General features: G+C 52.2%; 1 protein-coding gene across 3 annotated transcripts in view; it reads right to left on the bottom strand.

The window, feature by feature from the left end:
• Positions 1–17,096, bottom strand: part of zeb1b (zinc finger E-box binding homeobox 1b) — a 253,962-nt gene that overhangs the window by 92,246 nt on the left and 144,620 nt on the right. For all 3 annotated transcript variants that reach the window (XM_072508355.1, XM_072508354.1, XM_072508353.1), the window contains exon 2: positions 1,035–1,217. In XM_072508355.1, the coding sequence (XP_072364456.1) occupies positions 1,035–1,217 (183 nt within the window). The remainder of the gene's footprint in view (positions 1–1,034; positions 1,218–17,096) is intronic.

The following is a 17,096-nucleotide window of genomic DNA, read 5'->3' on the forward strand; positions in this document are numbered from 1 at the left end:
ACTAATAGGCCCCTACTTTTCAAGGGACATAATGGTTTCAATCATCTGAATATTTAATTTATATCCATGCCAGAGTGCTTCTATGATGAGACACCCTTGCAGTTTCTGACCTGCTTCAGTAGCATCCATCTCTTCTGGTGGGACCACTTAGGCTCCAGAGCTGCCGGTTCTCGGGCCGAAGGTACCGGGCCTACCCTGCTGACCTTAACTGGATGGCGAACACGGAGGCAGCCAAAAAGGAGGTTTCTTCAGGAAGATTGTACCATTAGATACAGAGCTAGCATTTGGTCTTGACGCCATGGTCCTGAAATGCTTGGAAAGATCCAGCCCTTAAACTCTACTTTCACACATGAAAACTGTGGTGGTGAAAAACTGAAAGTTTACGGTTGCTGAATAAAACCCTATCCCTGTTTGAAACACTGGTTCCAGGAAAAGTAGTACTGACAAGGAATAAATCAGCCTTTGTTATCTTTAGGAAACATCATTGTGCTTTTAAAATGTATATACATATTTTGCAAGCTCATCATGTATTGCCTATCCCCAGTTATCCTTGAACTGACATTTCAAAAGGCAACTGAGAGTCAACCAAATTGCTGTGGGCCTGGAATCACATGTAGGCAAGACCAGGTAAGAATGGTAGATTTCCTTTATTAGTGAATCAGGTGGATTTTACAAAAATCAATGTTAGTTTCAGGGTCACCATTAATGAGACTAGTTTTCAATTCCAGATTTATTAATGGAATTTAGATTCCACCAGCCGCCAAGGTGGGATTTGAACTCATGTCCCCAGAGAATGAGCCTGGACTAGACATTACTAGTCCTGTGCTATTACCACTGCGCCACTTGAATGTTATGATAATGACTTGATGCCTTGATAATTACTACCCAACAAATTTTCCAGCAAAGACCTTTTGAGTTGACATTTAACCATGATTCCAGGTGAGAAGGTCTAAATCCAAAAGTGTTGCAATACCAAACCATACTAAAAAGAAAAATGCTTTTATTTTTTCAAAACACGTCCCAAATGTACCTACCATCATCTTCTTCATCTGTGCCATCTTTCCTTGGCAACGCTGTGCGCGTTGTTGGCAAATCATCCTCAAGTGCATTTGTATCACATTCTCCAGCATCAGTCACACTCTCATCCTCCACAATATGCAGTTTATCTTCATCATCTGTATCTGAACTTGCTTCAACCACATTATTATAGTTGGTGACTGAAAATAAAAACAAAAGAATCAAATGATTATGCTAACATCAATGTATTTTTTAAAAAATATATATTTTATTAAAGTTTTCAAACACAATTTTTCCCCCTTACAAATCAACAAGAACGGTAACATGATAACTGATAGTTCACTATTTTATTTAAACAATGTTATCTAACAAAATAACACAAAAAAGTGCTCCCCCCGCCCCTTCACCCCATCTAGAACACAAAGAATTTACCCCCCCCCACCTCTGGGCTGCTGCTGCATCTATCCATTTTCCCCCTAACGTTCCGCTAGATAGTCGAGGAGCGGTTGCCACCGCCTGGTGAACCCCTGAGCCGATCCTCTCAGCGCAAACTTCATCCGCTCCAGCTTTATGAACCCTGCCATATCGTTTATCCAGGCCTCCACGCCGGGGGGGGGGGTGGTTTCGCTTCCTTCCACATGAGTAAAATCCTACACCGGGCTATTAGGGACGCAAAGGCCACAATATCGGCCTCTTTCGCCTCCTGCACTCCCGGCTCATCCGCTACCCCAAAAAAAGCTAACCCCCAGCTTGGCTTGACCCAGACCTTCACCACCTTCGAGATCACTCCCGTCACTCCCCTCCAATGCCGGACACGACCAAAACATGTGTGTGGTTCGCCGGGCTTCCCCCGCACCTCCCGCACTTGTCCTCCACTCCGAAGAACCTGCCTAACCTCGCTCCCGTTATGTGTGCTCTATGTAGCACTTTAAATTGGACCAGGCTAAGCCTGGCACACGAGGAAGAGGAATTTACCCTACTTAGGGCATCAGCCCACAAACCCTCCTCAATCTCCTCCCCGAGCTCTTCTTCCCATTTTCCTTTCAGTTCTTCTACCTGCTCCTCCCCCTCTTCTCTCAACTCCCGGTATATTTCAGACACTTTCCCATCCTCGACCGACCCCCCCCGAAAGCACTCTATCCTGGATCCCGTGTGTCGGGAGCAGAGGAAATTCCCTCACCCGTTGTCTCGTGAACGCCCTCACCTGCATATACCTAAAGATATTCCCCGGAGGCAGCTCATACTTTATTCTCTAGCGCTCCCAAGCTCGCAAACTTCCCATCTATAAATAAGTCTCCCATTCTCCTAATTCCTGCCCGGTGCCAGCTCTAGAACCCTCCGTCCAACCTCCCTGGGGCAAACCTATGGTTGTTCCTGATCGGGGACCACACCGAGGTTCCCAGCACACCCCTCTGTCGCCTCCATTGCCCCCAGATACTTAATGTTGCCGCCACCACTGGGTTCGTGGTAAACCTTTTCGGGGAGAGCGGTAGTGGCACCGTCACCAGCGCCTTTAAGCTCGTTCCTTTACAGGATGCCATCTCCAGCCTTTTCCACGCCGCCCCCTCTCCCTCTATCATCCACTTACGGATCATCGCCACATTGGCGACCCAGTAATAGTCGCCCAAATTCGGCAACGCCAGTCCCCCTCTGTCCCTGCTACGTTGCAGGAACCCCCTCCTTACCCTCGGGGCCTTCCCTGCCCACACGAAGCTCATGATGCTCCTATCTATTTTTTTGAAAAAGGCCTTAGTGATCAATATAGGGAGACATTGAAACACAAATAGGAACCTCGGGAGGACCATCATCTTAATTGCCTGCACTCTGCCCGCCAGTGACAGCGGCTGCATATCCCAGCTTTTGAAATCCTCTTCCATTTTTCCACCAGTCGTGTCAGATTAAGTCTGTGTAAGGTTCCCCAGCTCCTGGCTATCTGAATCCCCAGGTATCGGAAGTTTCTTTCCACTCTCCTTAGCGGCAGGCCATCTATCCCTCTACTCTGGTCCCCAGGGTGTATCACGAAAAGCTCACTCTTTCCCATGTTCAGCCTATATCCCAAGAAATCTCCAAACTCCCTCAATATCTGCATAACCTCCGTCATCCCCCCCACTGGATCCGCCACATACAGCAGTAGGTCATCTGCGTAGAGTGACACTCGATGTTCCTCTCCCCCTCTAACCACCCCTCTCCATTTCCTGGAGTCTCTCAGCACTATGGCCAGTGGTTCAATTGCCAGCGCGAACAGTAATGGGGACAGCGGGCATCCCTGTCTTGTTCCCCTATGTAGTCGAAAATACTCCGACCTTTGCCGATTTGTGACTACACTTGCCATTGGGGCCCCATAGAGGAGATTAACCCAGCTGACAAACCCGTCCCCGAACCCGAACCTCCTCAGCACCTCCCATAGGTACTCCCACTCTACCCCATCAAATGCCTTCTCTGCATCCATTGCCGCCACTATCTCTGCCTCCCCCTCTGCTGGGGGCATCATTATCACCCCCAATAGCCGTCGCACGTTGACATTCAATTGTCTCCCCTTCACGAACCCTGTCTGATCTTCGTGCACCACCCCCGGGACACAATCCTCCACCCTCATTGCCAGCACTTTTGCCAGCAACTTGGCGTCCACATTCAGGAGCGAGATAGGCCTATAAGACCCGCATTGCAGCGGGTCTTTATCTCGCTTCAGGATTAGTGATATCGTCGCCTCCAACATTGTCGGGGGTAGGGTCCCCCCTTTTCTGGCCTCATTAAAGGTTCTTACCAGCAGCGGGGCCAACAAGTCCACGTATTTCCTGTAAAATTCCACCGGGAACCCGTCAGGTCCCGGGGCCTTCCCTGCCTGCATGTTCCCCAGCCCTTTGGTCACCTCGTCCACCCCAATTGGCGCCCCCAGGCCTGCCACCTCCTGCTCCTCCACCCTCAGGAACCTTAGTTGGTCCAGAAACTGCTGAATCCCCTCTTGGGACCTATATAACCTCTCATAAAAGGTCTTGAACACCTCATTTACCTTCCCTGCTCTCCGCACCGTGGTTCCCGTTTCATCCTTAACTCCCCCTATTTCCCTCGCCACTGTCCTCTTACGAAGCTGGTGGGCCAACAAGCGACTCGCCTTTTCCCCATATTCATATCTCATCCCGTGCCTTCCTCCACTGTGCCTCTGCCCTCCCTGTGGTCAGCAGGTCAAACTCCGTCTGGAGTCGTCGCCTCTCCCTATATAGTCCTTCGTCCGGGGCCGCCGCATATTTTTTATCCACACTCAAAATCTCCCACAGTAATCTTTCCCTCTCTTTGGCCTCTGTTTTCCCCTTGTGAGCCCTGATGGAGATCAACTCTCCCCTGACCACCGCCTTCAGCGCTTCCCATACTACCCCCACTCGGACCTCTCCATCATCGTTGGCCTCCAGGTACCTTTCGATACATCCCCGCACCCTTCCGCAGACTCCCTCATCCGCCAATAATCCCACATCCAGATGGCAGAGTGGACGCTGTTCCCTCTCCTCTCCTAGTTCCAGATCCACCCAATGTGGGGCATGGTCTGAAACAGCTATGGCCGAGTACTCCGTTCCTACCACCCTCGAAATCAGTGACCTTCCCAAAACGAAGAAATCTATCCGGGAGTATACCTTATGGACATGGGAGAAAAAGGAGAACTCTTTGGCCAGCGGCCTAGCAAATCTCCACGGATCCACACCCCCATTTGGTCCATAAACCCCCTAAGCACCTTGGCCGCTGCCGGCCTTCTTCCGGTCCTGGATCTAGATCTATCTAACCCTGGGTCTAGCACGGTGTTGAAGTCCCCACCCCCATTACCAGGTTTCCTACCTCCAGGTCCGGGATGCGTCCCAGCATCCGCTTCATAAATCCCGCATCATCCCAGTTCGGGGCATATACGTTGACCAGCACGACCTCCATTCCCTGCAGTCTGCCACTCACCATCACATATCTGCCCCCGCTGTCCGCTACAATGTTCCTAGCCTCGGACGACACCCGTTTCCCCACCAATATGGCCACCCCTCTATTCTTTGCGTCCAGCCCTGAGTGGAACACCTGTCCCACCCATCCTTTCCTTAACCTAACCTGGTCCACCACCTTCAGATGCGTCTCTTGAAGCATGGCCACGTCTGCCTTCAGTCCTTTTAAGTGCGTGAACACTCGGGCCCTCTTAATCGGCCCATTTAGGCCTCTCACGTTCCACGTGATCAGCCGGACTGGGGTGGCTGCCCGCCCCCCTCCCCTGTCGACTAGCCATCACCCTCTCTGGGCCAGTCCCACGTCCCGGTTCCGCGCACCCACCCGTCCCCCAGGCGGCGCATTCCCGCCTCGACCACCTTTTCTCTTACCAGCTCCCTTTGGATCTCAGCAGCAGCAACCCAGTTGTCCGGTGTTTCCCCCCCACCCCCCACCCCCACCACCACCCCCGCTAGATACACATCTAGCATGGTTACTCCCCCCATATTGCTTCCGAAAGTCAGCTGACTTCAACTGACCCCGGCTTCTCCCGCTCTCTCCTTGACCCCCCCCGTGTGAGGAACTCCCATCCTCCTTGAGCCTATCTTCCCGCCATCATCTCTCTGGCGCGGGAAAAGGAAAATAAACCCCGCGCTTTCTAGAACCATCCCGCCCCCCATGGCGCAGTTCCCCCTACTGCCCCGTTCCCATTCCCCATCCCCCCTGTGTCTCTTTTTCCTCCACACCGGCGTCCACATTTCTCAGTGTCCCCCCCTCCCCAATTTACACCTCTATACATCAGCATTGTCGTTTCCCCTCCAACATCAGTCCCTCAGTTCTGGTCCAGTTTCTCTTTTTGAATGAAAGTCCATGCTTCTTCCGACGTTTCAAAATAGTAATGTCTATCCTGGTGCATGACCCATAATCGCGCCGGCTGCAACATCCCGAACTTCACTTTCTTCTTATGCAGCACCTCCTTGGCTCGATTGAAACTCACCCTCCTTCTCGCCACCTCCGCACGCCAATCCTAATACACTCGTATCACCGCATTCTCCCATCTGCTACTTCGTACCTTCTTGGCCCATCTCAGAACAACCTCTCATTGAAGCGGTGAAATTGCACGATCATCGCCCTAGGTGGTTCTCCAGCCTTTGGTCTCCTCACAGGGACCCAGTGGGCCCCTTCCACTTCCAAGGGGCCCGAGGGGGCCTCAGCTCCCATTAGCGAGCGTAGCATCGTGCTCGCATAAGCCCCGCCGTCAGCTCCTTCCACTCCCTCGGGGAGACCCAGGATCCGGAGGTTCTTTCTCCTTGATTTATTTTCCAGGACTTCAATTCTTTCGATGCACTTCTTATGGAGCGCCTCGTGCGTCTGCATTTTGACGGCTAGGCCCAGGATCTCGTCCTCGTTGTCCGTTACCTTCTGCTCCACCACACGGAGCTTTATCTCCTGGGCCTTTTGTGTCTCTTTAAGCCCCTCGATTGCCTGTAGCATCGGGGCCAGCACCTCCTTTTTTAGCAGCTCCACACACCGTCTTAAAAATTAACCTGGTCCGGTCCCCATGTCGCCTGGGCTCCCTCCGACGCCATCTTGCTCCTTTCTTTCCTCTGCCGCTGCCCTCGAGGATTCTCCGAGATCTGGCTGCCGCCGCCAATCTTTTTCTTTCCCACTGGGGGGGACTCCCTGTCGCTTCACCCCACACCGGGTTTCATCGGAAAAAAAATTCCCATTGGGGCTCTTAAAAGAGCCCGAAGATCCGTCTAAGCTGGAGCCGCCGAAACCTGCGGCTTAGCTGGTCATCGCCGCAACCGGAAGTCTCAACATCAATGTATTATGCACATCAGGACTTTGATTCATGATACAATGTAGTAATAAATGTTACTTATGGAAGCCTTATTAAAGAATAAAATCAAGAGAATGTCAATCTGTCCCTCAACACGAAACAAATCCACTTGCATAGACTGAAATAATAACATGCAGGGGTAGGGGGGGCGGGGAATGGCACTAAGCCATAATGTTCATTTGGTGAACCAGTGCAGACACAATGGGTCAAATGGCCTCCTTCTGCACCCCCAACAGTTTGGGGTACTGAAATTTGAATTCAGGTAGTCAAATTGTTAATTCAACGATTTTATTGCTAAAGCTAACTATGCTTCATTCCAAAAGTCTGGCCATTAAAAAAAACATTACTGAATACAGCGTACAGAACCAGTGAACCCATATAGTGACAATGGAACATATTTTAAAAAGCATTCAAAATGTTCCATGTTCTCCTTGCACTACATCTCTATAAAAGTGTCAATCATCCAAATTCTAAGTTCAAACAGGAGAAACTTAAAGCACTCAAAACCTTATTATTGTGTGTAAATAAACAGAACAGTAATCATAATCTTTATTAGGTCACAAGTAGGCTTACATTAACACTACAATGAAGTTACTGTGGAAATCCACTAGTTGCCACACTCCGGCACCTGTTCGGGTACACTGAGGGAGAATTCAGAACGTCCAATTCACCTACAAACCAGTCTTTCAGGGCTTTGCGGGAGGAATCCGGAGCACCCGAAGGAAACCCATGCAGACATGGGGACAATGTGCCGCTTCCGCACAGACAGTGACCCAAGCTGGGAATTTAACCCGGGTTCCTGGCGCTGTGAATCAACAGTGCTAACCACTGTACTACCGTGCCGCCCAATTGCGCAATTGACAGAATAGATCACAGAGTTTGTTGAGAGCCCAGACACCCACTAGTCTGTTGAAACAGCTGCACCCCAGCGAAAACATTATAGAGAGCCAGAGCTGTCAATCGAACAGGGTGCATAGTGGATGAACGGACAAGGAAGCACCTTAGTTTGACATTGTGGATGTGGTAAGCAGCCCACCTCAACAGTCAGCAGCCTGTGGCTGCCTCGGAATCCTTTCTGGGGGATGGCAGGACCAACTCCTGTTATCACCCCACTGGAACAAAAATCCCACCTTTGCAGGAATATTCCCCCGAGGTGGCATGCTGAGCTGGGAAATATTCCAACTCCTGCTACCCACTTTGAAGATGAAAGCCAGTCCAAAGTGTCCAGTACAGACTGGCAAATGATGCAAATGGTTTCAAGCAATATTGCTGCAAAAGAAATCTCAAGTGTGGATAAATAAAAAGAAAAATAAATAAAGGTGACTGAAGTCCCTAAGGTAAAAGAACTCACCAAGGCTCCTTCAACAGTCCTTCCAAATCCACAACCACCACGATCTAGAAGAATAAGGGCAGTACCAGCAGCTGGAAGGTTTCCTCCAAGCCACACGCCACCTTGACTTGGAAATATATCATCCTCCCTTCACTGTCGCTAGATCAAAATTCTGGAACTTCCTCCCTAACAACACTGTGTACCTGCACCACATGGATTGAAAAGGTTCAAGAACGCAGATCACCACCCTCTCAAGGGTAATTAGGAATGGACAGTTAATGCTGGCCTAGCCAGTGAAGCCCACATTCCTAGAAATAATAAATAAAACTACAGACGGCATAAAGACCAAATGTGGAAAGAAACACTATTTAACATCAGGAAAACATGAAGTTCGGAAGATATGGTGCAGTAATATTGAGGGGCACAGACATTGTGGAGCACTAATGAACAGTGACTTGTCTTACTTCATAGTAGCATGCACAGAGATGTAGTTCTTCTACATTAACATAAAAAGCTACGCACAATCCACCAAATAAATTACAAGCAGAACCTGAACTCTGAGGAATGGCTATGTTCCAAAGTCCCTCACAGGAGGTTAATTAGCAAAATAAATGCACATAGAATAGGAAACCAAGGGCAGCACGGTGGCCCAATGGTTAGCATTATAGCCTCACAGCGCCAAGGTCCCAGGTTCGATCCCGGTTCTGGGTCACTGTCCGTGTGGAGTTTGCACATTCTCCCAGTGTCTGCGTGGGTTTCGCCCCTACAACCCAAAGATGTGCAGGATAGGTGGATTGGCCACGCTAAATTGCCCATTAATTGGAAAAAATGAATTGGGTACTCTAAAAAAAAATTTTTAAGAAGAAGAAACAACATACCGTCATGGATTGAGGATTGGTTAACAGGCAGTAAACAGAACAAGGGTAAACACGTGATTCTCACATGGCAAACTATAGTTAGTGGAGTACTGCACGGATCAGTATTTGGGCCCCATCTGTTCACAATATATATCAATGATTTGGATGTGGGGACAAATGTAATATTTCCAACTTCGCGGTATAAAGCTAGGCAGATACGTGTGCTGTAAGGAAGATGTACAGCAGCTACAGGAGGATTTGGACAGACTTAGTGAGTGGGCAAGAACATGGCAGATAGACGAAAATGTGGAAAAATGGAAAGTAAACCATTATCGTAGAAGAAATAGATGCACCCAAGTGGTAAGAAATTAGGAAATGTAGATGCACAAAAGGACCTGGTGTCCTTGTCCATAAGTCACCGAAAGGTACAGGTGCAGCAAGCTATTAGGAAGACTAATTGAATGTTCGCCTTTATAATAAGTACAGGAATAGTGAGGTCCTGCTTCAATTGTATAGAAGCTTGGTTAGACCGTACCTTGAGTAGTGCGCGCAGTTTTGGTCCTCTTACCTCAAAATGTATATTATTGTCATAAGAGGGAGTAGTGCAAAGAAGGTGGGTCTGTCTGATGGAGAGATTGGGCAAACTGGGCCTGTATTTTCCAGAGTTTCGAAGAATGAGAGGTGATCTCACTGAAGCCTACAAAATACTTAAAAGGAACAGACAGGGCAGATGCAGTTAAATTTTTCTTTGGAGAGTATAGAATCAGGGGGCACAATTAAAAAATGGGGGATGCCAATTAGGACCAAAATGAGGAGAAATTTCTTTACAGAGGGCTGCGACTCTTATGATTTCTCTACCCCCAAAGGGCTGAGGAAGTTTAGTCACTGTGATTGATGACTTCCGGTTGCGGCTATGCAGAACTAAGTCGCATGTTCGGCAGCTCCCGCTTGGAACGGACTTTTGGGCTCTTTTCAGGGCCCCCAACGGCATTTTTGAGACATTTCCCGGTGTGGGAAGAAGACTGCAACATTCCCCCGACAGTGTATGGCTTGGACCAGGAACGGGGCGACTAAAAAAGTGGTGGTGAACCCATAAAAAGTGCGAGGGAAGAAGAGCAAAATGGCGACTGGCGGGGACCAGGCAGTGTGGATGCAGTGGGCGCAGGAGCAGCAGGAGGTTATCCAGCACTGCTTCAGGGAGCTCAAAGCGGACCTGCTGGAGCCGATGAAGGCTTCTATTGATAAGCTGCTGGAGACCCAGACGGCCCAGGGGGTGGCGATCAGCGAGGTCCGACAAAAGATCTCCGATAAGGAGGACGAGATCTTGTGCCGAGCGGTAAAGGTGGAGGCGCACGAGGCGCTCCACAAGAAACGGCAGGAACGGTTTGAGGAGATGGAGAATCGGTCGAGGCAGAAGAATCTGCGGATCCTGGGCCTCCCGGAGGGGCTGGAGGGGTCGAACGTGGGGGCCTATGTGGTCACCGTGTTAAACTCACTGATGGGAGCGGGGTCCTTCCAGGGGTCCCTGGAAGGGGCCCATAGAGTGCTGGCGAGGAGGCCGAAGGCTAACGAGCCGCCGCGGGCGGTGCTGGTGCGGTTTCATCGGTTTGCTGATCAGGAGTGCGTCCTCCCAAGAAAGAGAGGAACAGCCGGTGGGAGAACGCGGAGGTTCGAATATATCAGGACTGGAGCGCGGAGGTGGCGAAGAAGAGGGCCGGGTACAACCGGCCGAAGGAGGTGCTGCACAGGAAGGGGGTGAAGTTTGGCATGCTGCAGCCGGCGCGTCCGTGGGTCACCTACAAGGACCGGCACCATTATTTTGAGTCCCCGGAGGAGGCGTGGGCCTTTGTTCAGGCCGAGAAGCTGGACACAAACTGAGGGTCGGGATGGGGAGTCGGGCGTGGGGATGGTCGGGGATTGTTGTTGTTGTGTTACATTTTGAGGGGGGGGGGTTCTCCGTTCCTGTTTATTTTTGGTTCGGTGTGGGTGGTTAGGGTGGGCTCTTGGAGGGGGGCAAGTAAACGGAGTTGTGGGTGGATGGCCGATAGGGGTGATGGGGCCCCCGCGGGGGCCTGTAAAAGGAAGCTGCGCCAGAGGCGGCGGGGCCGGGCAGGTGGAAAGCGCGGGCTTTCTTCCGCGCTGAAGGCTGGAGGGGGCAGGCCGGGAAGCGCGGGTTTTTTCCCGCACTTGGGATGGAAGGGGGAGGGGGAAGTCCCAGAATGGGAGGAGTCGAAGGAGAGGCGGGAGCGGCCGGGGTTAGCAGGAGTCAGCTGACTTGCGGGACTGCAATGGGGGGAGCAATGCAGCTAGGAGGGGTCCTAGCTTGGGGGGAGGGGGGGGGGGGGCTGGAGCGATTAGAGGGGGTTGGGACGGGGGTCTACTGCTGTGGGGAACGGGCCAGGCATGCAGCACGTGGATGGCCGAGGAGGGGTTACGGCTAGTTATGGTGGGGGAGGGGCGTGGTTAGCTCCCTGGTCCAGCTGATGACCTGGAACAGAAGAAGGGGACTGAACGGGCCGGTTAAGCGCGCCCAGGTGCTCGCGCACCTGAAGGGGCTGAAGGCGGATGTGGTCATGCTCCAGGAGACCCACCTGAAGGTGGCAGACCAGGTAAGATTGAGGAACGGGTGGGTAGGCCAGGTGTTTCATTCGGAGCTGGATGCCAAAAATCGGGGGGTGGCGATCTTGGTGGGAAAGAGGGTGTCGTTCAAGGCGTCGAGCATTGTGACAGACAATGGCGGCAGGTGCGTAATGGTAAGTGGTAAGCTGCAAGGGGAGAGGGTGGTGCTGGTCACGTGTACGCCCCGAACTGGGACGATGCGGGTTTTATGCGGCGCATGTTGGGTCGGATCCCGGACTTGGAAGTGGGGGGCCTGATAATTGGGGGGGGGGGGGGAGAGACTTTAACACAGTGTTGGATCCGGCACTGGATCGCTCCAGGTCTAGGACGGGTAGGAGGCCGGCGGCGGCTAAAGTGCTGAGGTGGTTTATGGACCAGATGGGAGGGGTGGACTCTTGGAGATTTGCAAGGCCGGGGGCTTCTCGCACGTTCATAAGGCCTATTCTCGGATCGACTTTTTTGTTATGAGCAGGGCGCTGATTGAGAGAGTAGAGGATACAGAGTACTCGGCGATAACCATTTTGGATCACGTCCCGCATTGGGTAGACCTAGAGTTGGGGGAGGAGAGGGACCGGCGCCCGTTGTGGCTCTTGGAGGTGGGGCTGTTGGCGGACGAGGAGGTGAGCGAGCGGGTCCGAGGAAACATAGAGAGATACCTGGAGACCAACGATAACGGGGAGGTCCGAGTGGGGATGGTCTGGGAGGCGCTGGTTAGGGGAGAGCTGATCTCCATTAGGGCCCACAAGGAGAGGAGAGAGCAGAGGGGGAGGCTGGTGGGGGAGATAGTGAGGGTAGATAGGAGGTACGCGGAGGTGCCGGAGGAGGGACTGTCGAGGGAGAGGCGTAGCCTCCAGGCCGAATCCGACCTGTTGACCACCAGGAGGGCGGAGGCACAGTGGAGGAAGGCCCAGGGAGCGATTTATGAATATGGGGAAAAGGCAAGTCGGATGCTGGCGCATCAGCTTCGGAAGCAGGACGCAGCTAGGGAGATCGGGGGAGTTAAGGATAGGGGAGGGAGTGTGGTTGGCATCAATGGAGACTTCAGGGACTTTTATGAGGAACTGTATCGGTCCGAGCCCCCACTGGAGGAGGGAGGGATGGGTCGCTTTCTGGACCAACTGAGGTTCCCGAAGGTAGAGGAGGGACTGGTGGCGGGATTAGTGGCCCTGATTGGGCTGGAGAAGCTGGCCAAAGGGATAGGGAGCATGCAGGCGGGGAAGGCACTGGGGCCAGACAGTTTCCCGGTTGAATTTTACAAAGAATATGTGGACATGTTGGGCCCCGTGCTGGTTAGGACCTTCAATGAGGCAATGGAGGGGGGGCTTTGCCCCCGACAATGTCCCAGGCACTGATTTCCTTGATCCTGAAGCTGGACAAGGATCCCCTGCAGTGTTGGTCTTACAGGCCGATTTTGTTGTTAAATGTAGATGCCAAGTTGCTGGCGAAGGTCTTAGCCACGAGACTTGAGGATCAGGTGCCGCAGGTCATCCACGAAGACCAGATGGGGTTCGTGAAAGGGAGGCAGTTGAACGCGAATGTGCGGAGGCTCCTGAACGTTATTATGATGCCGGCGAGGGAGGGGGAGGCGGAGATAGTGGTAGCGATGGACGCCGAGAAGGCCTTCGATAGGGTAGAGTGGGGGTATTTGTGGGAGGTGCTGAAGAGGTTCAGGTTTGGGGAGGGGTTCGTCAGCTGGATTAGGCTGTTGTACGAGGTCCAGATGGCGAGTGTGGCCACGAACAAGAGGAGGTCTGAGTACTTTCGGTTGCATCGAGGGACGAGGCAAAGGTGTCCCCTGTCCCCCCTGCTCTGTGCACTGGCGATTGAATCCCTGGCTATGGCACTGAGGGAGTAGAGAAACTGGAGGGGGCTGGTGCGGGGTGTCGCTCTATGCGGACGACTTGCTGCTACATGTGGTGGACCCGGTGGGGGGAATGCCGGAGGTAATGAGGATCCTCAGGGAGTTCGGGGATTTCTCAGGGCACAAGCTCAACATGGGGAAGAGCGAGCTGTTCGTGGTTCACCCAGGGGACCAGGAGAGGGGGATTGGCTAGCTCCCACTAAAAAGGGCGGAGAGGAACTTCAGGTATTTGGGGATCCAGGTGGCCAGGAGCTGAGGGGCCCTGCATAGACTCAATTTCACGAGACTGGTGGAGCAAATGGAGGAGGAGTTTAAGAGGTGGGATGCGTTGCCGCTGTCCCTGGCGTCAAGATGACGGTGCTCCCAAGGTTTTTGTTCCTGTTCCAGTGCCTCCCCATTCTTATCCCGAAGGTATTCTTTAGCGGGTCAACAGGAGCATAACAGGGTTTGTGTGGGTGCGAGGGACTCCGAGGGGGAGAAGGGTGTTCCTGGAGCGGAGTAGTGATGGGGGGGGGCGGCTGGCGCTGCCCAACCTCTGCAGGTACTACTGGGCCTCCAATGTGGCGATGATGTGCAAGTGGGTGATGGACGGGGAGGGGGCGGCCTGGAAGAGGCTGGAGATGCCGTCTTGTGAGGGTACGAGTCTGGAGGCACTGGCGACGGCGCTGCTGCCGCTCCCTTCAATGAGGTATACCACGAGCCCGGTGGTGGCGGCTACCCTCAAACATTGGGGGCAATGGAGGCAGCACAGGTGGAAGTGGGGGCCTCGGTGTGTACCCCAAAACGGGGGAACCACCGGTTTGTCCCAGGGAGAATAGATGGAGGGTTGTCGGGGTGGCACAGGGCAGGGATAAGAAGGTCGGGGGATCTGTTTATGGATGGGAAGTTCGCGAGCCTGGTTGAGCTGGAGGAGAAGTACGGGCACCCCCCGGGAAACACCTTTGGGTTTCTACAGGTAAGGGCGTTTGGGTTGGAGAGGGGAAGATTTCGGCAACATATCAAGTGATGCAGGAGGAGGAGGCGGCATCGGTGGTGGAGCTGAAAGGTAAGTGGGAGCAGGAGTTGGGGGAGGAGATCGAGGAGGGGACGTGGGCAGATGCCCTTGGGAGGGTGGAGGGTGAACTCTTCCTCTTCGTGCACGAGGCTCAGCCTCATACAGGGCACACATGACCGGGACAAGGATGAGCTGTTTTTTTGGGGGTGAGGACAGGTGTGTTAGGTGCTCAGGGAGCCCATATGTCCTGGGCATGCCCAGCACTAGATGAATTTTGGAAGGGCATAGAGAGGACGGTGTCGAGGGTGGTAGGACCCAGCGTCAAACCGGGCTGGGGGCTCGCAATATTTGGGGTTGCAGAGGAGCCAGGAGTGCAGGAGGCGAATGAGGCCGGTATTCTGGCCTTTGCGTCCCTGGTAGCCCGGCAAAGGATTCTTCTTCAGTGGAGGGATGCGAGGCCCCCAAGCGTGGAATCCTGGATCAATGATATGGCGGGGTGTATTAAATTGGAGAGGGTGAAATTTGCCTTAAGGGGATCGGTGCAAGGGTTTTTCAGACGGTGGCAACCGTTCTTGGACTTCACAATGATCATCAGCAGCAGCAACCGGGGGGGTGGGTCTATTTTATTTTTGTTCGTCTATACTGGGGGTGTGTATATATTTGCTATGTGTTTCGGTGGGTGTTAATTTATTATTTATAGTACGAAGTCTTACAACACCAGGTTAAAGTCCAACAGGTTTGTTTCAATGTCATTAGCTTTCGGAGCGCTGCTCCCTCCTCAGGTGAATGAAGAGGTATGCTCCAGAAACATGTATATAGACAAATTCAAAGACACCAGACAATGCTTGGAATGTGAGCATTAGCAGGTGATTAAATCTTTACAGATCCCGAGATGGGGTAACCCCAGGTTAAAGAGGTGTGAATTGTGTCAAGCCAGGACAGTTGGTAGGATTTCGCAGGCCAGATGGTGGGGGATGAATGTAATGCAACATGAATCCCAGGTCCCGGTTGAGGCCGCACTCATGTGTGCGGAACTTGGCTATAAGTTTCTGCTTGGCGATTCTGCGTTGTCGCACATCCTGAAGGCCGCCTTGGAGAACGCTTACCCGGAGATCAGAGGCTGAATGCCCTTGACTGCTGAGGTGTTCCCCGACTGGAAGGGAACATTCCTGCCTGGTGATTGTCGCACGATGTCCGTTCATTCGTTGTTGCAGCGTCTGCATGGTCTCGCCAATGGACCACGCTTCGGGACATCCTTTCCTGCAGCGTATGAGATAGATAACATTGGCTGAGTCGCACGAGTATGTACCGCATACCTGGTGGGTGGTGTTCTCACGTGTAATGGTGGTATCCATGTCGATGATCTGGCACGTCTTGCAGAGATTGCCATGGCAGGGTTGTGTGGTGTCGTGGTCACTGTTCTGAAGGCTGAGTAGTTTGCTGCAAACAATGGTTTGTTTGAGGTTGCGCGGTTGTTTGAAGGCAAGTAGTGGGGGTGTGGGGATGACCTTGGCAAGATGTTCATCTTCATCGATGACGTGTTGAAGGCTGTGAAGAAGATGTCGTAGTTTCTCCGCTCCGGGAAAGTACTGGACGACGAAGGGTATTAAGAACATAGAACATAGAAAATACAGCACAGAACAGGCCCGTCGGCCCACGATGTTGTGCCGAACCTTTGTCCTAGATTAATCATAGATTATCATTGAATTTACAGTGCAGAAGGAGGCCATTCGGCCCTTTGAGTCTGCACCGGCTCTTGGAAAGAGCACCATACCCAAACTCAACACCTCCACCCAACACCAAGGGCAATTTGGACATTAAGGGCAATTTATCATTGGCCAATTCACCTAACCCGCACATCTTTGGACTGTGGGAGGAAACCGGAGCACCCGGAGGTAACCCACGCAGACACGGGGAGGACGTGCAGACTCCGCACAGACAATGACCCAAGCCGGAATCGAACCTGGGACCATGGAGCTGTGAAGCAATTGTGCTATCCACAATGCTACCGTGCTGCCCTTAAGAACAAATAAATCTACACTATATCATTTTACCGTCATCCATGTACCTATCCAATAGCTGCTTGAAGGTCCCTAATGTTTCCGACTCAACTACTTCCACAGGCAGTGCATTCCATGCGCCCACTACTCTCTGGGTAAAGAACCTACCTCTGATATCCCTCCTATATCTTCCACCTTAAATTTATGTCCCCTTGTAATGGTGTGTTCCACCCGGGGAAAAAGTCTCTGACTGTCTACTCTATCTATTCCCCTGATCATCTTATAAACCTCTATCAAGTCGCCCCTCATCCTTCTCCGCTCTAATGAGAAGAGGCCGAGCACCCTCAACCTTTCCTCGTAAGACCTACTCTCCATTCCAGGCAACATCCTGGTAAATCTTCTTTGCACCTTTTCCAGAGCTTCCACATCCTTCCTAAAATGAGGCGACCAGAACTGTACACAGTACTCCAAATGTGGCCTTACCAAAGTTTTGTACAGCTGCATCATCACCTCACGGCTCTTAAATTCAATCCCTCTGTTAATGAACGCGAGCACACCATAGGCCTTCTTCACAGCTCTATCCACTTGAGTGGCAACTTTCAAAGATGTATGAACATAGACCCC

The sequence above is a fragment of the Scyliorhinus torazame genome, chromosome 6, assembly GCF_047496885.1.
Source record: "Scyliorhinus torazame isolate Kashiwa2021f chromosome 6, sScyTor2.1, whole genome shotgun sequence".
NCBI lineage: Eukaryota > Metazoa > Chordata > Chondrichthyes > Carcharhiniformes > Scyliorhinidae > Scyliorhinus > Scyliorhinus torazame.